General features: G+C 36.8%; 2 protein-coding genes across 4 annotated transcripts in view; both read right to left on the bottom strand.

Moving 5' to 3' along the window:
- The window catches only part of LOC137495330 (adhesion G protein-coupled receptor E3-like), a 20,560-nt gene extending 19,589 nt beyond the window's left edge, over positions 1-971 (bottom strand). For 2 of the 3 annotated variants that reach the window (XR_015477097.1, XM_087237930.1), the window contains exon 1: positions 53-971. Coding sequence is in view for 2 of the 3 variants with exons in the window: in XM_087237930.1 (XP_087094056.1) it covers positions 53-77 (25 nt within the window). In the remaining variant the exon portion in view is untranslated. The remainder of the gene's footprint in view (positions 1-52) is intronic. The other variant, XM_087237929.1, reaches the window with a different exon arrangement.
- On the bottom strand, positions 947-23,898 carry adgre15 (adhesion G protein-coupled receptor E15). The gene is made up of 20 exons (XM_087237919.1): positions 23,750-23,898; positions 23,390-23,474; positions 23,241-23,279; positions 21,371-21,427; positions 15,243-15,617; positions 14,803-14,859; positions 13,266-13,637; positions 8,154-8,210; positions 7,907-7,938; positions 7,655-7,729; positions 7,358-7,547; positions 4,902-5,018; positions 4,587-4,765; positions 4,313-4,477; positions 4,035-4,238; positions 3,725-3,957; positions 3,475-3,541; positions 3,306-3,397; positions 3,000-3,162; positions 947-1,487 (listed from the first exon to the last, which is right to left on the bottom strand). Exons 2-20 carry the CDS (start codon positions 23,418-23,420, stop codon positions 1,419-1,421), a joined length of 2,574 nt encoding a protein of 857 aa, XP_087094045.1. The 5' UTR covers positions 23,421-23,474; positions 23,750-23,898; the 3' UTR covers positions 947-1,418.
- Positions 23,899-23,917: the final 19 nt, after the last annotated feature.

Genomic DNA, 23,917 nt, shown 5'->3' with positions numbered 1-23,917 from the left:
AACTCAGGTAAAGTCAAGAGTTTTGAACTAGAACTATAAGAAATAATCTTACCTTTAAACAGAATTATGCAGGCCATTGTCACATATGACAGTCTGATGTGTTTCTGTTCATCCACTAATCAGTCCAGAAGATGAATTTCCTTCACAGTTCAGAGAAAAAACAATTAGGACTGGCTACGATGCATGATAAGCATAAAACAACATACATAAAAAATCAACGTTTATTTTTTAACATACTTAATTCTGTATGATTTTTAAGCTTGAGTGGAGAGGAAAATTGATGTCCCCATGAGTCTGTGTGCATACTGCAAAACTGTACTGACGCAGTTTCAATCTTATAGATCTTCTATGTTAAGCTGCTTTGACACAATCTACATTGTAAAAGTGCTATAGAAATAAAGATGACCTGAACTGAATTCAATTTTAAGTCCCCCCTTGGATATAAAAACACACATACAAGAGATATACTCCACTGCATTTATGAATTTACATTTGATGATTTTAAATGATTAAGATTTTCATAAGAGTCCTGACCTGGTCAAAGCCTAAACTACTCAAACAAATCCAACTACACACAAACCACACAACCACTTCATGATTTATATGATTTATCAACATCATTATTAAGAGCAGAAAGATCTTACCTGATATAAGCTGAAAGCAGTGGTCTTCACCTGAAACAGTTGACCGCCTAACAAAGTAAATATTTGTGTGTGGTGTACCTTTATGTATATTTACCATAAGGTTATCACTTCATCAGCCTGAAGGGAAAATATGAACTCATATGCACCATTTCCTTCTTCAATTCAAATTCTAATTCAAATTAAACAGTAAAAACTTCAGTAAAGGCCTTCACAAACACAGCTACAATATTATATTGTTTATTAAGACCTTAAAAATACATAATACAAATACATAAATACAAAAACATAACCTGAATGAAAAAGAAAATGAATCAATTACATGCATTAATGTACAGGCCATCTGAGGACTCTGAATTTGTGTCTTCATCTGTTTTTTTATAAATCAGTTATGAATCTAAATCTAGTTACAGATAAAACTGAAATATATGTTTGTAAATATTCACTTGACAAAATATAAAAGACTATATGGGGGAAACCTCCTCGTTTTATATATATATATATATATATATATATATATATATATATATATATATATATATATATATATATATATATATATATATTATAATATTTAATATTAATTCTATTAATCATTTAAAAGACATCATACAATAACAAATAAAAATCAACAATGCAATATCATTAACAATCTGCAACAATATGCTTTTCACTTACCCGCAAGAACCCAGAAAACATGACAATTAATGACAGACATTTACCATTAAACAAAAAACGTCTACATCATATAAAACATCCTGTAAAATAGTGTCGATTTTATTTGTTGCACTTGATGCTGTGTCCAGAGCAAAGACATGTGAAGCAGTTCTTGTACTGTTGCCTGATCTGGAGAGAAAGGAAGCTGAGTGAGTTTTGGAGATCAATTTAACCTCTGAAATGATCAGATTGATGAACAGTGAACGTTAAACAGATTAACAGAGTCAGACAAAGAAAAGTGAGAAGAAGACAGACAGAAATTGGGAAAAAGTTCAAGCAAAGACATTCTGTGTGTGTGTTTGAACAGAAAAACAGCTTAGACCTCTTTTAAAGGTCTGGCAAAAACAGAAACCTCAACTTTATAATCAAAAATTTCAGAACTTGAATATGCAATCAGATGTCAGCAATACATGCATTATCAATTACATGCAGTAATACATGAAAAAGCAAAGCAACTATCAGCATGACTGAGTTCATGAAACATGATATGGTCGATGGATTACTATTTAGTGGGGCCAGACAGAACATGCGGACATTTTTTGCTATTTCTGCGCAGAATATTGTCAAGAATCTGCTGATTTATGCGGAAAGATTTTGGGAGTATTATTACTAAAAACTTAGTATACAACATTAAAAATAAAACATTTTAACTAGTATTTAATGTTTATAATGCAAATCCATCTAGATCCACTTATTTGGTAAACAAAGCAAGTCTCTCATATTACATCTCTACTAAACGACAGAAAATATCACTTTAAAAACTATATTGTAAATAAATCATGTGAACATTTTTATGTTAGTCAGTAATATTACTGTAATTCATTTGAAAACTGAATAACTATAAATTTACACACATACACACAAGTAAATAAATAGAGTCAACAATGGGATAATCAGAGGAAATCTGCAGACTTCTGCGCACACAGATTCCGTGTGGGCCTACTAACAAGTAATAAACTGAAGGGGACCAACAACACAGCCTTGAGGGACTCCTTGAGAGAAAAGACTCTTAAGGCTGATTTATACTTCTGCGTTAAACGCACATGTATGCCACGGCGTTGATGCATAGCCCTTTGCCGTGGCCGTTGGCGTCACTGACGTGCACCTCTCAAAAAACTTAACTACACGTCGCAACGACGCGTAGCGCAAGCTCTGTGATTGGTCAGCTTGGTAGCGCTGACGAGTCTGGGCGGGACCAAGAGCCGCGCGATTAGCGCTAGCCCAATGGAGCGAATGTTTACAAGTGTTGAGTCCCGTGAAGGAGCTCCGGATGGAAAGTTTTGTTTTGTGTTTACCTCATAGTTAAAGTTGTTGCACATCCGCCGGTTCCTGCCTCAAAATGAGCGAGTTTGAGCCACTTGTACATCCCGGAAGTGTTCAGGAAAAGCAAAACAGCAGCGAAGAAACTCGACACAGAGGAACATTTACACCTCACTGCCAACTAGCGTTTCGGAAGTGTTAATGCAGACCGACAGAGACAGCGCGCAGAAGTATAAATGCATGCGCCGATGGTTATGCCGGTCATGTGACGCAGAAGTATAAACCAGGCTTGAGAAGATTTTAATTCAGGGGCAGCACTGAAGAGATGTCAAGATAGCAAGACAGAAGACAGTAGAGGCTCAAACTGAGTAAATGTCTGACCTCATTATTGAGCAGACAGTAGATCAGGAAGATGAAGGTTCCCTGCTGAGAGTTCAAGATCAGGAAGACGATCTCCAGCACCTCACTGCTATTAGTGAAGAACCCCAGAATCCAAGGACAACCAAGAACCACAAACTGACCCAGTGTTTTAAACACCATAACCCTGTAGAGTGCCAAAGAACATTCTTGTTTATTATATAAAACTTAAGTAAACATTTACAGTGATGTGTAAACTGTCTAGGTTAGAGCTTTGTTTAATTATAAATTGCCTGTGTTATTTCTAATAGTGACAAAACAGGTTGTTACTTGGTTTGCTTCATCTGTGAGACTTCAGCATTTAGATTTTTGAGAGTCGAGTTCAGAGTGATGACGATTTTAAAGAAGAGAATCAAGTTTAACTGCAGAAAGAAAGAAGAAATGATAACTTTAGCTTTTATATACATTTATAAGCTGTGTGTTAAATGCTCAAACTTACTGCTAGTATGACACAAACAGGACCCAGAAAACTCCAGATAAACCCTTCATCTGTTTTAATCCAGCAACTGATTAGAGGAAAACACAATATTATGATAATTAAATACATTTATCAAACAGAAGATGGCAGTTACAGATTTTAATCTTGTGCGTGACGTTGTTACGACCTGAAAAGAAATGCATACTTATCAGGCAGCAGAAAACAGCCCTGAGCTTATAATCAAATTAACAAATAAACAACAAAAACTCACTGTTCGCTGCCGTATCCTTCTGGAACCAGCCCAATAGACACACACACCACAACCATAGCAAGCACATATCCAATCACACACAGGAACCCACTGCTAAGCACCTCCCTCTTTTTGGAGCTGATCTGTGATAGGTTCTTGACGCAGATGAAGAGCAGCACAGCTTCAATGAACATCCACACAAAGGCGGAGAGGAAGAGGAAGTGCAGAAGGCCTGCTATCGCCACACACAACACCTGGAGAGCATGAGAGAGGGTTATGATGATTCTCAGTGCGGCTGTGCTGAGCTGTAGAGCTCCTTCATCATTCTCACCTGCTGAGGGCGAATGAGGCTCAGGAACTGTTGTGTGAGCAGCAACAGAAGGTGAGCCGACAGCAGACTGATGCAGATGTTGATTCGAGCCACATTATTGACTCCAGGACTCCACTGACAAAGAGCAAAGGACAACAGAGCCAAACTGAAGAACACCAGACCCACGATCACACACACCAGACCCAGCAGATCCAGCAGATCGCTCTGAGAAAACATGCAGAGAACATGAGTTCCAGATCTGTGCTGCTCTTCAATGCTCTCTAGAAATGTTCTGGTACCGGTGGTGGACTGCTGCTGGTCTGCATGATGAGAGCGAATGTGGACAGATGAACACAGGAACACACAGTGTGGCTGCTGTTGCTGTTTAACACAGAACAACCATCTACAATCCACTCGCTGATATTCCAGTACACACAGGACAGAGAACCGCTGGGCTCAAACTCCTGCAAGAAGAAGAAGAAACAAGCAGAAAATATGAGCAGAGTGAATATTAGATGTGTTCAGATGTTGATCAGTGCTGATGTTGGACTAAAACACATTTCAGTCTCTCACTCTGATGTGTCTGAAGGTGAAGTTGACTGGTTTGGTGAGTGCAGTGTTGCTGGTTTTGGGAAGAGTAGCTGAGATCACAGTGGACATCATGGTTTTAATGGTGTCATTAGTTGTGTTGAAGAAGTCGGCCTTCAGTAGATTCTCCATTGTGGTGTAGCTCATGAAAGCCACAGCAGATCCTGTGGGACAGAAACAGAGGCTTATATACAATATTATATACAAATAACAAAGTCAAAAGAGTAAATGTGGTTTAGTGGTGGTGAAATGAGGTTTCATTATACATAAAACACTGATTACACCAAACATTCAACTCACTGTCATTGTTGTTCTTGGCGATGCCAATAAGATCGATGTCTACAGAAGAATTTGTTGTGTCAAGTTGAGGGATTTTATCTAAGGTCACCTGTGGTCCAACCATGAAGACTTGTCCCTCTGATTACAAACAAACATGACGTTATGCTAATTTACTTTACCATTTCATAGATTTCTAAATCAAATGATTAAATAAGATAACACTACGTCACTGAGCCAGTCACACCAATGAAGTGCATGAAAATTTCCTTCTACGCTTAAAATCCTCATCAAAAAATTATTTCTTAGAAATCAACTTCAAATGTGTAAGAAGACCCAAAACTCATCTAGAAGTGGATGTTCCCCATGAGTTCAGGCCAATTTAGGATGTTCATTAAGCAGCAGGATACCAAACTTTCACCACATTGGCATTGAGCTACTGCCCGAGGCAACACAAGTTACCCAATGTATAACCTGTGTATTGGATAGGTGTTGAACAAAGTATTCTTTGTACTTTAAGTCAATTACAGAAACCCATAGTCAAACATCAAGTACTACTAACACTTTTTATGTTTTATGCTGACCCAGAACAGCTTTGTAGAACTCAAATCTTCACAAAACTGAATTTAAGGATCACCTCTCCAGTGTCTATGAGTACCAGCTGATGCCATATGGGCTGGCCATTGATAATCTTTCAAAGGTACATGAATAAAGCATTCAGTGAGTTCCTGAAGCATTTTGTTGTGGTTTACATCAATGACCTGTTGATTTACTGCTAAAGGATCACAGAACATTGTAATCAAGATACGCAAGTCCTCCAAAAGCTGAATATGCACCAACTGTACCTTAAGCTGGTAAAAACTTCATTTCTCATACATCCACTTTTGTGGATTATGTCATAACAAAAGCTAGAACACAGATGGAGCCAAACACCAACTAAAAGTCATCACTGATCTCAGAAATCTTGAATCCATTCATCGAGCAAAGACTCAACCTCAGTTTCACTTCAGGATTCAACTCCACTCTTACACACTGACCAGGTATCATCAAGCAGATACCCTGCCAAGAGTTTACCTACCTGTTCCTAAAGTAGCACCTCCTGAACCATCCTACCTCTAGCTATCACCCTAAATCCAATGCAACGGTCCATTAATGATCAGATCTGGACTTCTAAACCAGCTCTGTTGTGGTTCCACATGCTATATTCTACATACTGTGCATCTTTTGTGCAACCCTCATGGACTCATGCACACATCTTCAGTATCTGGATCCAGGCAATCAGCATTCTGGATGATCTCTATCAGGTACTGGAGGTCCACTATGACCCATGATGTTCCTCTATATGTCTAAGGATGTTGATCTGTGCTGTCTCCATGGTTCCTTGACAACTGTTCCGTATTTCCCATCGACCTTGGTCCCATTCCTGAAAAACACCTACCAATAGCAAAAGCTGTAATCTGGTAATTGTGAATGGGTGCTAATAAGCTTGCAAACTCATTCTGGACATTGGATTACACACACCTCTGGAAACCGCAGAGATTCTCTTCTATAAAGTCTTTTGCCATTTTGGGATTCTTGAAAATCTTGTGTCCAACAGAGGGTCCCGTTTAATATCCAGTGGGTGGCAAGCTGTTTTTGTCAAATTCCACAGTTTCAGTGAGCTTATTTTCCAGTTATCTCTCTCAATAAGACCAGACTGAGTGTAAGATCTAGGAGATTTGGAGATTCCTCTGGCTAAAACCATCAACAGACCTGGAGCCATTGCATAACCTAGGCAAAGTATACACAGCCTTATTTCTCTTATTTCTCAGCCATGAGCCCACCAGCTCAATCCTGTTCTAGTTCATGTTTGGAGTATAAACCATCACTCCTTCCCTGCCTATGGGAGCCGTCAGATGTCACTGCACTCAATCACTGGTACCAACAGAGCGAGAGGGTCTGGGAAAGAGTTCATGTTCATTTTCATTTTCAAAGATCACTAAAATGCAACATGCCAGAGTGATATTCAACTCCCCAACACCACCCTGAGCCAAATATCTGGCTCTCAGCAAAAGACATCCAACTCACACACATAATCCTCTCTGTTCTGCCGTCTCAGTCCATGTACCTGCACACTGCAGTGCTTTACATGACAAAAGCGCACATCCAGACTTCAGTCAGCCAAAAACAAATCATATTTACATTCTCTGAATCATCTATCCTCTATTACTATTTACCAAATAAAAGTGGTAACAATGTGTGACAGGATTAATTGTTAAACTCCTATGTGTATATCTGTATGCAGTGTGTATGTGTATATTTCCCCCACTGGACTCTTGTAGAGTTTATATCATCACAGATTTGGCTATTAATTAATATTTTCTTATATTTGCAAGTGTTGCTCAGTTTGAGTGAGTCATAGATGAGCAGGTCTGAGCTGGTGTGATTTTCTGATATATAATCTCAGGTTCATCATCAATAATAACAGTGTCTCCACTTACCTACAGCTGCAAGAGTGAAACTGACATTGGCACTTGTTTCTGTCGGCTTCACCAATGTAGAAATGAGTTTCTCGCTGCTTTTCAACACTTTAGTTCCATATGAGGCTAGCTGAGCTGGACTGGCTGATGATGAAGACACTGAAATCTTCTCTGAAGCGTTGAAGACCACAGTCAAAATGTCGGTCACCGTCTGATTTAATGATCAAACACACAGATGTAAAGACAGACAATAAGATAAAACTGCTGTCAGTCGACTCTAACAGAACTGACTTTATTCTGTTTCTCTTGAAGACTTACATTCAGTGGAAGCTCTTGAGCTGTAATGTTCTCTATCTGCTCAAGAAGATTTTTTAGACATCCAGAGCTCTGATTCTGAAATCACAATTCAGCTTGTGTCCTCAATCATGTTTTACAACATTAATAACAAAGTAAGTTTCTGAACAAAACCAATAGAAAACCACAATCATTGTTGAATAACATGCATGCAACACAAATATAATCGCACAGCCCTCAAAACTATTAAATGTATATTTCAGAAACTCAACTTACAGAGCATCCTTCCTGCAGTGTGATATTTATAACTGCAATGAGAGAAAATCACAGTGAACACAACAATAACAAATCTTACATGGAAAAGATGTTCATGAAAATGTCTGCAATGATCTGCAACTGAACATCTCAGATCCTCTTTAATCCTTCATCTTTATGACACAAACACACTCACACACCTGTTCAGTTCTACAGACCAACACACACTCAGTCAAACACACTCAGAGGAATCATCAGACTACATTACCAGCTGAGCTTGTCTGTGGTGTGATTGTTGTACTGGTGCTGCTCATGTTGGAAACAACTGGAAAACAATCAACAATCAGTCAAATAATACTGAACATACAAAGAGTGCATGAAAGCATTAATGTCAAGGTTTCAGGAGTCAAAAAGGAGTGAGGACTCAAATGCAGACTAGAAAATGGGTTTATTAATTAATAATTATTAATTATAAAATAAAACAAAAAGCAAAAAAAAAAAAAAATACCCAGAGGAGGAAACATAACTGAACACAAATAAAGAAACAAACTGTACTAGACAGACTGTCAGGGATCAGGGCTGGAACAAGACTAGATAATGTAGAATAAACAACGATGAACAATGATGCAGGACAGCAGACATGAGGAGACTATAAGCAGACACATTAACAAACAAACAGATGAACAGAATAAACTAATAATGGGTTAACAAGTGGGACTAGACAATAGACAGAAGCACATGACACAAAGAAACAACACTTGTCATGTGCTCATCTAAAAACAGGACTAGAACACCCAGCCAATGAGAGAAACCATTAACCACATGAAACTCAACACTAAAGCACGCAGCCACAATGTAAACACCAGGCCATGTGCTAAACACCAACAGGACACAAGACTCGAATAAAACATTTAAAAAATCTAAAGACTACAGGCTAAATTAAAGCGTCTCGTAAGAACTTAATTACTGCGGTCACCTCGCGTGTCAGTTTACAGCTTCCTAAAGATCAGACAGCCTATACATGACGGATCACACAATCTCAAACACAATGTAAATGTATAAATATTTTAATAAGTATCACTAATGGAATATTTATAATGACATGATCTTGCTTTTGGTAATATCAATACCTGCTTTGAGCTCACGCGCTCTCTCTTTCTCTTGTACTCTCTCTCTCTCTCTCTCTCTCTCTCTCACCAGCGGCAGTTGACACACGCTGCATAAGGGCGCTATACACACTACACAGCATACACTGGCAAGATGACAGGTGCTGAACTCTACGGGACCAGTTTTATTTGTTGCTGATTTGTGTGTTGTTCCTTTTTTAAAATGCCATTTTATTTTTTAAATCTTTCAAGTTAATATAAGCTATCGGGTAACATAATCTCCCTCAGAGATATTGGAGTTCAATAATGTGGTGCGCAGTATGACTATTGACCAACATCGCCCTGTAAGTTTACACACTGCATAGACTATAGGCCTACAGCTCTGGTGTGTATAGAATAGCATGTTTTAAAAGAGAGCGGGACATGCTACATTTAGGTTTTTTTTGTAAAATATACATTATAACCCAGTACACAGTAAAATATTATATTTTGAATGGCTTGCCTATTGGCAGCGTATAACTGTTAAGCTTAAATAGGTCAAACTTGTTTTTATTAATATTAAAACACATTAATACAAAATAGCCAGCCTTTTTTTTTGATTCTGTATATTTTTTATTAAACGAAAAATGCAATGAATTGTTTATTTTGGTTTTCATTTTATTAGAATTAATATAATTATTAAGTGACACAACTTCTACATAACAGTGGCTCTGATTGCGTTTTTACACATATCCTGCAGGCTGAAAGACATTTATGCCCGTTAATTTCAGTGCTGTGTTTTGACATTTCACATTTTAAGTTATTCTAACTGTCAGCTGGTACCAGCATCAATTTTGCGACTTGACTTGTGTTGCGTCTACATATCGATGCCTGGATGACAGCGAGAGAGAGAGAGATGAGATCTGACCTCAGATTCAATGTGTGGCCGCTTGTCGCAGTTACTTTACTTCAATTTTTTTAATATTGGCTCATCTAAATTAATTTTTAATTCAATTAAATCTGAAATGTTGCCAGACAGAGGAAACAACTTTTGGTTTTGGAAGAGAGCGGCTTCAGTGATAGAAAGAGTACTGAAAATCATACACTAGTAAAAGTAGCATTACTTGCCTGAAAATGTAAGTAGTGTAAAAGCATCTGTTGTAAATATTACTCAAAGTATGAGTAAAAAGTAGACCTTTTAAAAGTACTCAAGAGTAGTGAGTATTACGCTGTGAAAAGCTGATGCATTTAGATGTAAAGTGTGCATGTGTGTGTAAATGTAACATTCTGTAGTGCATTTAGTTATCGCGCACACACTGTCATAGGACATTAATATTAGGTTAGATTTAGGTTGTGATGTCAAGTGACCAAAATTAAATGTATAACTGGCATCTAAGTACAACATTATTTTAATGTCCAATGTCAGCACCAATAGCCTAGTGGTTAAGTGCGCCAACATATAGCACCATGGTGCTCAGGGCGACCCAAGTTCAATTTCCAGCTTGAGGTCCTTTGCCGACCCTTCCCCTCTCTCTGCTCCCAGTACTTTCCTGTCTGTGACCTTCACTGACCTTTCCAATTTAAGGTAAAAACCCCCTTTTAAAAAAATCATTATTTGACGTCCAATAATGACGTCAAATGATGTTGATATTTGGTCGAGTTTAGATTGTTAGAAAGTGGCCAAAATCCAACGCCGAGCCAACATCTTAAACCAACGTCATATTGATGTCAAATACTGACATTTATTTGTCAGGTATGGCAACCGAAATCCAGCATCTGATAGACATAGTGGTAACATCCACACAACTTCAAGCTGTAACATCATTAGACAATGATATTTGTTTGGTTTTAGGTTAGAGGTTGAGCTCTGATGTCAACATGATTTTCATATTCAAACAAAATGCAACGTCCCCATGACGTTAGGGTACAATGTCAATTTGATGTCATGTTGACTTCTTGTGCTTGCTGGGTGTTGAAGGTGGTTTCGGTCATCATACAGTAAACATCCGTCATCTTCTCATCAGTGACATGCATCTAAACAGTTTCTGGGTCAATGCGTGTAAAGATTTTGGACATCTTCCTAAACACTTTTAATCAGGGGTCATCAATCTCGGTCCTGGAGGGCCGGTGTCCCTGCAGGGTTTAGCTCCAACTTGCTTCAACACACCTGCCTGGATGTTTCAAGTATACCAAGTAAGAGCTTGATTAGCTGTGTTTGATTAGGGCTGGAGCTAAAATCTGCAGGACACCGGCCCTCCAGGAACAAGTTTGGTGACCCCTACTTTTATTGCTTCCAAACAGTTTGCTGCAATTATAAATCGCACATGTCTTGAGGTAGTTCATTATGAGGCGATTTACCTTCTGTGTGGAATTTGATTGGACAGGAATTACAGGACTGATTTCTCTAATCCCCATAGACAAGCAAAAATAAAGTAGTGACTGCAGGCTGAAGGAAAGTAGTGGAGTAAAAGTAATGATACACACTAAACATGTACTCAAGGGAAAGTAAAAGTACAGGTTTTTAAAGCTACATACTTAGTAAATTACAATTTCTGAGAAAAAAATACTCAATTACAGTAATTTGAGTATTTGTAATTAGTTACTTTACACCACTGCTGGCGCTGCATTGCTAAATCAATAATTTATTCGTTTATTTTCGGCTTAGTCCCTTTATTAATCTGGGGTCGCCACAGCGGAATGAACCACCAACTTATCCAGCAAGTGTTTTTATGCCCTTCCAGCCACAACCCATCTCTGGGAAACATCTACACACACTCATTCACACTCATACACCACAGACAATTTAGCCTACCCTATTCACCTGTACTGCATGTCTTTGGAGTGTGGAGGAAACCAGAGCACCCAGAGGAAACCCCCGCAAATTTTTTTTTTTTTTCGATTTTATTGTTAGGACATAAAATACTGTTAGGGCTGTTGAACATTTGAATTTCTAAAGCAGCAGTTTTCTTGAAAAAGACGTGATAGTGCCATTAGTAACTGAATTGGAATCAGTCGTGAACTGAGGTGGGCCGGTCTGGCTTGAAACTCCAGGGCTGAAAATGAGTCCCACTCCGGCCCTGCAGCTGAGGCTCGAACCAGCGACCTTCTTGCTGTGATCGACAGCACTACCAACTGTGCCACTGCGTCACCCTGCATTGCTAAATCACTTTTGTTTGAATAAAAAATAGGATTATTTATTATTAAACATTGTGAGATGATGGCCGCATAATATTTTAAATGAGACTATGCGTTGCGTTTATTAATGGCTACTGATCTTATCTACTCGTGACCCACCCATAGTTAAACATCAAGTAGCCGACATCTTAATTACATGATCAGCGGATAAACAGCAGGACTCGAGAATATGAAAGAATCGCACATAACAGGGTTTTATGCATCCCCAATATGCAATGAGAGTGACTCCATAAGGTAACACTACACACACTTTGTGTAATGTGTGAAGTCGTGGACGCATGTCAGTGTAAGGATAACTCATCCTTTAAATGTCCATGCTTAATCATTAATAGATAAGGTCAGTGGATTCGCAGGGTTATAAACAATGTGTGTGTTTTTGTTTGGCTTGGAACAGCCTTCTTTTAAAAAGATTTCACGAGTACACAAATTAAAATACTTGTACTTGTATCAGTTTGTAAAAAAAGTGGTATCGGTGCATCCCTAAAAACAAGAACTAACAAGACTGAAGTGGCAGAATCCTGATATGTATAATGTATAAAACTACTTATTTAAGTTTTTACTCATTTTATTTTTCTAAAGGTGAAAAAGTGAAATACTGTAGGACTCTAGAAAATCTACTAAATAATTCAAAATGATCAAGTCAGTTTTAGTTCTTCATGTCTGAACAGCACAACATGCCAATAAAGAAATGAATTTAAATAATATAAAGATTTGAGATGTTGAGTTTTTTCAGTATAAATTAAAGACATTTGGCTGAAATGTTTATGTACTGTAACAGTGCTTAGTCTAACAAATCCCTCATTTAAAAACGTATATTAGTATTATTAAAATAAAACTTCACTTGTTAAAGATGCTGATGAGATGAATCTTTTCTCACTATATATATATACAGAATTTATTCAAATAATATAATGTCAGTGTTTGCTGCTGATCAGTGATGTGTCAAAATGACTAACTAACCCTGTTCATCATCTGAAAACTGAAGAAAATGCTGATAATCAATATAACATGTAATATGATCTCAATTCTTCATCCTTAATAATAGACAAATAACCAGAGACATGAATATTGTAAAAAAGAACTGATGTGAATATAATTACCTGCACAGTAGGCTAAGTTACAGGTAGTTGGTGTAAGCAGCTCATAGACGTAATAATTTCCTGGACAGGCTTTGACTCGAATAGGATAAGAGCCGTAATAGCAGCAGTAATTAACCCAGGTACCGCAGACATCTCGAGTGACGACTCCATCCTCTACTGTTGGGTGTCCACCACGAATCCACAGTGGGATATAAGTGCCACAACTATAGACTGCAACACATGTGTCTGGGATCTGAGCGCTCAGACCATTAATGAAGAGCCGATACCAGCCGCTCCAGGAGACTGACTGGTCACACATGGTCACTGGCTTTGATGGCTGACTGCTGTTGGCTCTCCATGGATTGTCCAGCACAGTGTAGGTGTAGCAGGGATCTGCAGAAAAATAAATCATAATTAACAGAATGAAATCAGTCTTAATATAAATGTTCTTAAAATATAAATTCCTGATGCATAAGCTCATTTACATTAATCACACATGAGATATCTCCTGCATTTGCACAGTCACATATTTGTAAATCACCTTATATCTGGTTTGATGCAGTGTTTGAGTTTAAATTAGTTTAAATCATTGTCCTCTTTATGCAGTCACATGTGTATTTTTAATCTAGCGAATCAGCTCTGTCTGATCTCTGACTGAAACATCATCAGGTCTCTTCATTACAGAGAGGATGAAGGTTTTTCCCTCACAGCAGCTCATCATCAGACTCTTACTGAAGCAGCATTTCTATATTTTACACTCATTTACAATTTAAACACACTATGAGCACTGTCCTGACCATCAGTGGAAATATAATATAAGACTAATATAGATGTATTTATAACAGTAAAGAAACATAAAAAATAATACAGTAAATTATCAATACAAAATCTTTTCTATTTTTAAATACAATAGCACATTATTTAAGTTACATTTCTTTAACAACTGCATATTTATGAATCTATTTACTTGTAAAAATACAAATTATAAACAAACAGATCAAAGTTACTGAGAAAGGTTTGTAAAAAAAGGCACAACGAATTGTGTTAATATATTAATAATGTGTTAATAAAGTTTCAGAATAGATTTTTCACAGGTGTTTTGCCTGGATTTTTAATGTGCATCAGTTTAATCAGTTTGTGTTTTATGTTAACAGTGAATGTCTGTAACTTAAAGGAATGATTCTTAATAATGTTCACATTTTTTCAACATACTGATCTCTTACAGTGTGCTAATCTGACAGTTTTTACTGAACTATTGTTAATATGCAGTATGTGCACTGTTAGGCATCACTGGCTGATTCACCGTTCAGTGATTTACTCTTAATGTGTAATATGCAGTTCCCAAATACATTTCAGAATGAGCCTAATTTACAGCTTGGTTAATCGTTAAATAAAAAACAGCCAGATATCACAACACAACTGCTAATGACTGAACACTCCTGTCCATCTTTTCTTATTTTTCATCTGTAGCTGATGTGTGGACTTCACTGATCTCATAAACAACATTAAAACAACATTATTGTCAATATCACAGCCAAAGTCAGCAGTGTTTCTTTACCAGGCGTGATGATCACCGGTGTGGCGGCTGTAGAGTTGATGATAACACTGCCAACATCTGAAAATGTACATCAATAAAACATTATGAACAGATAAAAGTTCATGAAGGAGATGAAAACACTAGATATTTGAGTTTATAATGTACATGTAAACCTATTGAGTGATACAAAACATTATAACATTTATTATTCCTGCTTTATATGTTTCACTAATGACAGATGCTGATTAACGATTCTACATGAGGAGATATTAAAGTCTCTATACATGAAAAAACTTTATTATAAATGTATATTTAATTTAGTATTTAACACAAAAGTCAGATGTTAATATATAATGTCAGTGTGTGCTTCTAACAAGTGCACTAACTAGCTAACTACATAATCTTTCAACTTTAAAATGGCTGCATCCAATCATAAACTGAAATAATGTGAATATAATTACCTGCACAGTAGGCTGAGTAACAGAAAGTTGGTTTAAGCAGCTCATAGACGTAATAATTTCCTGGACAGGCTTTGACTCCAATAGGATAAGAGCCGTAATAGCAGCAGTAACCACCATTGTTACCACAGACATCTCGAGTGACGACTCCATCCTCTACTGTTGGGTGTCCACCACGAATCCACAGTGGGAAATCAGTGCCACATCTAGACCGTGCAACACATGTGTCTGGGATATGAGCGCTCAAACTGTTAATGAAGAGCCGATACCAGCCGCTCCAGGAGACTGAGTTGTCACAGTAGGTGTTATATGTATAATTGACGGATCTCCATGAGTTACTCAGCACAGTGTAGTTGTTGCAGGGGTCAGTCAGATTAGCTGTTAAAACACATGCATATTTAAAAAAAGAAATTAGCATAATTATAATTTTTAAAATAATAAAATCCATCCTGAAGAACAGCTTAAGACATTTAACAATTCCCAATTGTTCAGTTTAATAATTCACAAATAATAAAGCTTAACAAAATATTTATTTCTGTAATTTGTCTATATTTCTATTATTCTTTAAAATGCACTTACAGGGTTATTTTAATACCAGTGTGAATGCAATATTTAAAGTGTTAATATTAAATAAATAAATTTGGAATGGGCGATACTACAATTTTTTTATTTGATATGATACCAATAGTTTTTGTTAAAAAATGTTTGATACCGATGCCATTTATTATATAAAATGATAATGTAATTTTTTAAGTATTGCTAATTTAAAAAATTATTACATGTAAATACACACACACACTCACACACACACACACACACACACACACACACACACACACACACACACACACTCACACACACACACACTTATATTTATTCACCTAATGGTAATGAGAAAGAAAAAGAGATGATTTTTTATTCTGATTTATTAGTTTATTTGTATTTGATTATTATACTATATATTATAATACTATACTAGTATTTGCTGTGTTTACTATATGTGTGTGTGTGTGTGTGTGTGTGTATATATATATATATATATATATATATATATATATATATATATATATATATATATATATATATATATATATATATATAATTCATTTTATTGTCGGCTTAGACCCTTTATTAATCCGGGGTCGCCACAGGGGAATGAACCGCCAACTTCTCCAGCAATTTTTTACACAGCGGATGCCCTTTCAGCCGCAACCCATTTCTGGGAAACATCCACACACACATTCACACACACACACACTTATACACTACGGACAATTTAGCCTACCCAATTCACCTGTACCGCATGTCTTTGGACTGTGGGGGAAACTGGAGCACACGGAGGAAACCCACTCAAACACAGGGAGAACATGCAAACTCCACACAGAAACGCCAACTGAGCCAAGGCTCGAACCAGCGATCTTCTTGATGTGAGGCAACAGCACTACCTACTGTGCCACTGCTTCGCCCATATAATGTGGCAGGAGAGATAATTAGTTGCCCTGCGTCAGTAATTAAAGGGGCTCTGTCTCCGTCCTATCACCAAACGGCATTTGGGCTATAAAAAGAGGAAAACATTTGCTACTTGGAATGTGTCACCTGATGAGCTGCGGCGCTTCCGTAATTTCCCGCACCTGCCAAGGGCACTGGAAAGTCTGATCTGGTTGGATATTGCTTTGCCTAAAGTTTTTTGCTGTGATTGCCAAGGCTAGAGTGATGCCTAGTTCAGACTGCGTGATTTTAGCCCCGATTTTGGCTCGCCGACAGGTTTTGAGAAATCGCAGACAAATGCCTGAAATCACAGGCAAATCGCTGCTCGTGCACGTGAGTGACAATCACACAGTATGAACTTCCAAAGACGCGATCTGAGAGAATCGCCGATGAGTCGCCGATGCCTGTGAGATATTTGGCGTGTTGAATATCTGGAGCTGTCGGCGATTCAAATCATGCCGTGTGAATTGAGTTTTGACTGAAAATAACATCAGCGATCGCCTACAGCCAATGAGAGAGCAGCTTTCACTAGCGTGTGCGTGTGTGTGTACCTGCTGCAGGCCAGCGGGAGGCTGGGGGAGAAGTTAAAAGCGCTCTTTTTCGGTTTATTTGATCCCACGAAATGGAGGAAAAACTAGTGGAGGTTTGACAGGACTCAGGAGCAACCGTGTCTGTTTGACGTTTCATACAGAAAGAAATTAGTTTATTAGCAACGTTGAGGAGAAATGGCTAATTCCCTTTAAACCCAGGTGAGCAAACATGTACATGTTCTACCCCATTAAAGGCTTCTTTCTCATTATGTAGTTAATAACAAAAGATATACGATGTGTTTTTGGCTGTGAGACGTAGTTTGGATGAAGTTGTCGGCGATTCTTCCTATAGTAAAGTCATGCAATGTGAATGTCCCTGTCGCCGATCCATCTTGCAGTGTAAACAAAGCAGCGACGAAACGCAAGCCCAGATAGTCATGCAGTATGAAAACATCTGTGACACGACTACTTTGAAAAGTAGTCGAGTGTTCTGCATTTAATTGCGGCTACAGTGCTGTCCTGTTTTCCTGTACCCTTAATTTTAATTTCTGTTTTCTTGATTTAATTTTTCTGTTTTCTCAACTTTAATTTTCTATTTTCCCGATTTGTTTTCTGTTTTGGTTTATAGGAGGATTATTTAACAACTTATTTCTGTTGGTTTATTTAACTGTTATTGCTTGTTTGAGTCCCATTTCCCCTATTTGGTTCAGTTGATTGTATACATTTTCTATGAAGTAAGATCCTCCTGTAGTTCTGGTTGGATTTGTTTGTTTATTTTCGTTATTTTGACTTATTCCACCAGCTTTTTCTTTTTTTGTAAAGATTTACTGGAGCTCTATTTTCTTCATTATTGATGTTTGGTTTATTTTCCTTTAGTAATTAATTTTGGTTAAAGATTGAACTTTTTGTTTCTTTTTGTTTAAGGTGGGATTTAATTGACTTGTTCCTCATTTGTAAATATATATCTAATGCATACATTTTTGTTCATTTTTATAATTTCTTTTTGGTGTAAACTTGTTTCTGTTTTTATTTTATTTTATTTTATTTTTTAAACAGGGCAATTGACTTGTCCAATTGACTTGTCTGCTTGTAACCGGGCCTGAGCTCCCAGGACGGAAGGCTAATTTTATAGGCGATTTTTAGGATTTTTCTCGCAGTGTGTAGTATCTTTGTGTGTGGATGTGCCCTTTACACAGTGGAGTGCAGTGCTTTCACTGCATGAAGTGCAGCGTGGTCACCTTTCCTGGCTGGTGAGCTCTGGCCCTGGAGCACAATTTGTAATTTTACGAACCACAATGTCAATGTTGCAATATTGGTTTAATCATGTTTTTACTTAAGGCTTGTTAATAAAGAGATTATTTTTGAACTGTGGCCAAGGTCTCTGATTCTAATTGGTTGAACGAACTTGTGCGTGCCTTTTATATAGGTGGTGTGTGTATTAATTCTATGGGTGAAATTCACAAGGAATTGGCCAAAAGTGAGAGAGAAAGAGAGTTTTGCTTCCTTTAAAACTCTCCTATAATGTCTTTTGTCAGACAGAGGGAGACTAAGCAGAGGTACACTGGGCATCTTATTTTTGTTCCGCTTCTTTATAAGTTTCAGGGTGTGTTGTTTGTAAGTGTTTATAAAGGCTGCTTGTATTGTTCCTGTGTACAATTTTTTTTTTTAAATTACAAATATTGCTTGTGCAATGCTTTTCAGCTAATAAGCAAGATAAAATGCTGCGTTACCTCTTTACCATCGTGTCATTCCATAATGCAGAAGTGTGTGACTTGCGTGTGTTGAGTACGTAAGTTATCTAAAAGGCACATGATCGCTCACGTGACATTCCGCCACAGATTGATTGGTGTAACGTCTTGTATACATAGCGTCACAGCGCTAAAACATTCAGGTATTCAGAAAATATTAAAAATATAGTTGTAGCGCTGCCACATAATTGAGGTACGCTTTCTGTTATGTTCATTAAATGTGTGAATAGGCCTGGCAGTAAAGCATACTCACGGTTCTTGAGGCTACGAATATACAAATGAGTAAAGGACTTTTATTTTAGATTCTTTATTTTGAAGGGATGAGGTGAGGTGAATGTATCGGTGTTCTATTTCCTGTTCTGTTGATCTTTTTTCTATATATACACATTCACATAACATATTCACCACAAGGGGGAGATTGAGGGCACCTGGACATTACTCACAGTGTCATCTGAAGAAGTCAGAGGAGCACATGGAGTAAGAAGCTGCGTCCCAAATGGCACACTATACACTATGCACTCATGCACTATGTACTTATGCACTTACACACTCAACAGGATAGTATATGTATGTAGTGGCGTCCCAAATGGCACACTAATGTGTTTTTACTAAACGGAAATTCAAACCGTTTCCCTGATGACGTTTGACGGTTGCCAAATCAGTGAAATAAACGACCGAATTATCAGATAATACCTGCCGTGAGTATTGCCGCATTCACCATCGGGAGGCGCTAAAATCACTCTCATAGGAGAATTTTGCTTTCACCATCCAAATTAAATAAAGTTATTCAACATGTGCGTCTGATAGCTCCGCCCCTTCCGCTACGTAAGCAAACCTGCGGTCGTTGAGTGCGTGAAGTGTCCATCATTACACACTTCATTTTAGCGGCTGAATGAGTGCATCATCCGGGTAATTAAAGTGCACTTATTATTTTTAGAGTTTTCAGTGTGAACACACTACTTACACTATTTATACTACAAAATGGCGTAGAATAGTGCATAAGTATGCGATTTGGGACGCAGCTAGAGTTTGCCAAGGTCTACCTTTTTCTTGTTTTCGTGTGCGAAGGACAATCGTTTTTGTGGATTTTTTGCCCTTTTTGGACTTGTTAGTTATCAGGTCTGAAGTAAAGACTATCCTAAGAGGACACTTGCAACTTATGATGGTACAATTATCTGGACTCAAGCCTTTCTGGTGAGAACAATCCATTTTGCATATACTCTCATCCACGGACTTTGGACTTTGCACATATACATACATACATACACACACACCCTCACTCATCATTTTTTGTATTATGTTTTTGTATAAATGTTGTTTGTGTTTTTGTTTCATTGTTAAGATTTGTTCAGAGACATTTGTGGTTCTATTACATAATCACTCAATCCATGATAAAATTTGAATACAGAAACTAGAGAATTGAACCATATCTTTTATTTTTTTCTTGTGTATCCCGTTGATTTAAAGACGAGTGTTACATAGTTGAAATATTGATACTTAAAAGATATATCGATACCAAATTAGAAGCTTCTAAGTATCAATATATCGATACTCAAGCATTGATGTGCACATCCCTAATGTCTAATCACTATCACCTTTTCTGGGACTTCTCTGTTTCAAGATATCTTTAAATCTGTGATGCACATTGATTTTATTTAGTAAATATAAAAAAGAGAAATGGTTAAAAAGACAAAAATATTTAATAAATATCCTCTGAGTGGCTGTCAAAAAGAACATTTACCAAAAAAAATGTTGTAGCAAGAATATCTATTTATGTCTAATAAAATATCAGCTTATTAGAAAATCATTAAAAAAAAAAAAGATATTCACACTTTAAAAATATAATGAATATAATTAAGTGTTCCCCATATACTTGTTCTTGTAGATATGCACAGGCTTTAGATGTAGAACAATTTTTCATATACAGTATTATTATACAGTATAATGTCTTTCCTATTATTATACATATTATATTCACATTATAAGACGCTAATACAATTAAGATAATTACAGATATATATTATAAGCTGAAATTCTAAATACACTAATTTCCTAATGGTAAAAATTTCTTTTTTTAACTATTAATAATTATTGTGTTACTACTAGAAGTCTAAACTCCTGTAATCCTGACACTGTGCTCTGCCTCTTCAACTAACCAATGATTTCACAATAATGACGGTATTCAATATTAAATATAGACAATATTCATTGTGTCAGTAATGGAGGGATCAGACATGAGGTGCTCAGAAAACTGTCAATCAGAGTTACTGAAACAGCAGGAATTATTGAGGAAAACAAGATAAAGCAGTGCAGGATTACATCTCCATTCAGTTACAACACAGCAGACAACAGTATAGTACATTACCAGCTGTGCTCATCACTGGTGCAACCATTAGAAAGGCCAAGATAAGTGTTGAAACCTCTGAAAAAAATTAAATTAAAAAGGACACAATTAAGTGAATAGACAATCAGGCTTTTATTTAACAGCTCATGCAAATATTTCTCATCATCTTTTCTCACCCTATTATGGAATTTCCTCTCTATTCTACAACAGGGTTTCAGCAAATTTCACCAAGTAAATTTTAAAACTTAAAAATATTTTTAAGACCATTATGATTGCAATTTTTCAAATGGCCCAGATGGAAAAGATTTTTATTTGCCTTATCAAAAAAAAAATCGTATTTAATAATACAATAATAAAAAATGAATAGTAAATATAGAATATTTTAGATATTTCTTCGTAAAATATTTTAAATATTGTGTAAAACCGTCATCTCTGTATTCCAAATATTTTAAAGGATTTAAAAAGTATAATAATATAAATCTATGCACAACAATCGGTTCAGGTTGGTGTCCTCAGTAGTAAATACATGGAGCACTTTTAAACAAATGAGATTGTAAGGAAAATAATTAAAGCATTACGTTAAATAGAGTGAAAATGACTTTTTTAAATAAAAAGTTAAACGTTGTATTGAGATAGATTGTTGGTGATTGGTGTTGGCCAGATTGGGTAGCTATACAAAGGAAAACCAAAGGATTTAAACCAAAACCAAAGAGATTTATTGCAGCACGACAGTGGAAAATTAAACCGTATCAAAGAGCTTAGAATTACCAAGAGGCGAAACTCCAGTGTAATTTGGGAAACAGCCGCTAGATGGCACGGCAGCCACTTTGGAATGAAAATCCCACCAGAACAACAGCATATTATAAGTCTGTAAACTAAACTATTAAAAGTACTGATGATTGTGATAGAAAGTGCTTCATTGTAATCTGTCAGATTGTATTTCAGCTTTAATGCGCTTTTTAAATAGATAAATAAAAAATAAAGCAGTTGCTTGCCATTGCGACAGCAATAGGACCCAATAGAGATCCGACCGATTTAACTCCAAAACGGTGAAATCCGGGGCTGTTGCTGGGCGCTGCTGTTGCAATGACACGTTCTATTGAGTGCAGCCTTTCGGTCATTCTAAGCTCTTTGATCGTATCCATACTGTATCCTGTCCTGCCCGGTTTGGCACGAAATGGAACGGTTCAGCATAAAACAACAGTATCCAGCACAAAAGTGGAAAAGCGGCTATAAGCATGTGATCCTCTCGAAATTAGTTTATAAATAAACTTCACTTAAATTAAAATGAGACTGTGCTCTTTTCAAAAGAAGGCGGAGCCACAAATGCCTGTGAGTCTGCATAGTGGCAGATTTAAAAAAACAAGACTGATGTCCTATGCCAATGAGGGAAAGATGGTCACTAATGGGCGGGGCTTTCCCCCTTTGATGACATGTACAAAGGGGTAATGTCAATCAAAGTGTTCCTGCAGACTGTTTTTATCAAATCTGATTATAAAAATACAATTAATATATGTTTACCAGTAGAAGCTGCTTATTCACACACTGCTGCCACACAACTGTTTACTTGCCTTATAAAACAGACTTTCGCATAATGGGTTCCCTTTAAGTAGTTGAGTGTTTGCTTTTCACAGATCACCAACACACTTAAGTTGTACTTTTATCAATGCAAATAAATGAGCCACTGATACACTTGAGCTTTCAAAGCAGTTACAATGAGTTTCATTTAAATATTTTCTCCAAGTGACTTTTGTCCAAAGCAAATACAGATTGTGTTACTGTAGCTCTGACTCAAAGACACTTATTCATGCATCACATAGAAATTTTACTGCATTTAAATAGTAAACGTGTGTGTGAGATCGATCAACAAGCATGAAAATGTTATACGTACGCATTATGACAGAGATGGTACTTGGTGCTTTTAGAAACTCTGAAATATGAAAAACACAAATGATTCTGTAGTGATTTGTACTGCAGTTTGACAATGTGAAATCTACATTCATTATATAAACTCAGCAGAGTGATAAGAAACAATCTTACTTTTATGCAGAATTATGCCGGTCATTGTCATCTATGACAGATGTGTTTCTGTTCATCCACTAATCAGTCCAGAAAAGCAGTTTCCCTTCATAGTTCAGAGAAAGAAAATCAATTAGGATTGGCTAAAATGAAAAACAATCACCAAACATCCAAAAAATAAAATCTTTTTATACTGCACACACTGTAAATTCTGTCCCTCTGCCCCAACCCTGAGCCAATTTCTCACAGAAACAAAACATTTTTAAAGTTCCATTAAACAGTCCTGACCTGGTCTAAGCCCAAATTAACTACACCCAAATCACACAATCCTGGCATGACTTACATGATTCAACATCTTCATTAAGAGCGGAAAGATCTTACCTGATGTACTGTGAGCTGAAACACAGTGGTCTTCACCTGAAACAGTTGACAACCTAACAAAGTCAATATTTGTGTGTTGTGATGTTTACCGTTAAGTTATCGCTCCATCATCCATGATGAGGAAATATGAGCTCGTATGCACCGTTTCCTTAAATTCAAATTTTTATT

Source organism: Danio rerio, chromosome 1 (genome assembly GCF_052040795.2).
Source record: "Danio rerio strain M-AB ecotype USA chromosome 1, GRCz13ab, whole genome shotgun sequence".
NCBI classification, from domain to species: domain Eukaryota; kingdom Metazoa; phylum Chordata; class Actinopteri; order Cypriniformes; family Danionidae; genus Danio; species Danio rerio.
This window is presented reverse-complemented; position numbering and strand designations above follow the sequence as displayed.

What these genes read in the sequence shown, in the direction of transcription:
- adgre15 (XM_087237919.1), bottom strand. Translation starts at nt 23,420, where the DNA reads ATGACAATGACCGGCATAATTCTGCATAAAA. An exon ending in GCCTCATTCGCCCTCAGCAG is followed by an intron (nt 3,958 to 4,034) that starts GTGAGAATGATG and finishes CATGCTCTCCAG; the next exon opens with GTGTTGTGTGTGGCGATAGC. An exon ending in CTGTTTGTGTCATACTAGCA is followed by an intron (nt 3,398 to 3,474) that starts GTAAGTTTGAGC and finishes TTCTTTCTGCAG; the next exon opens with TTAAACTTGATTCTCTTCTT.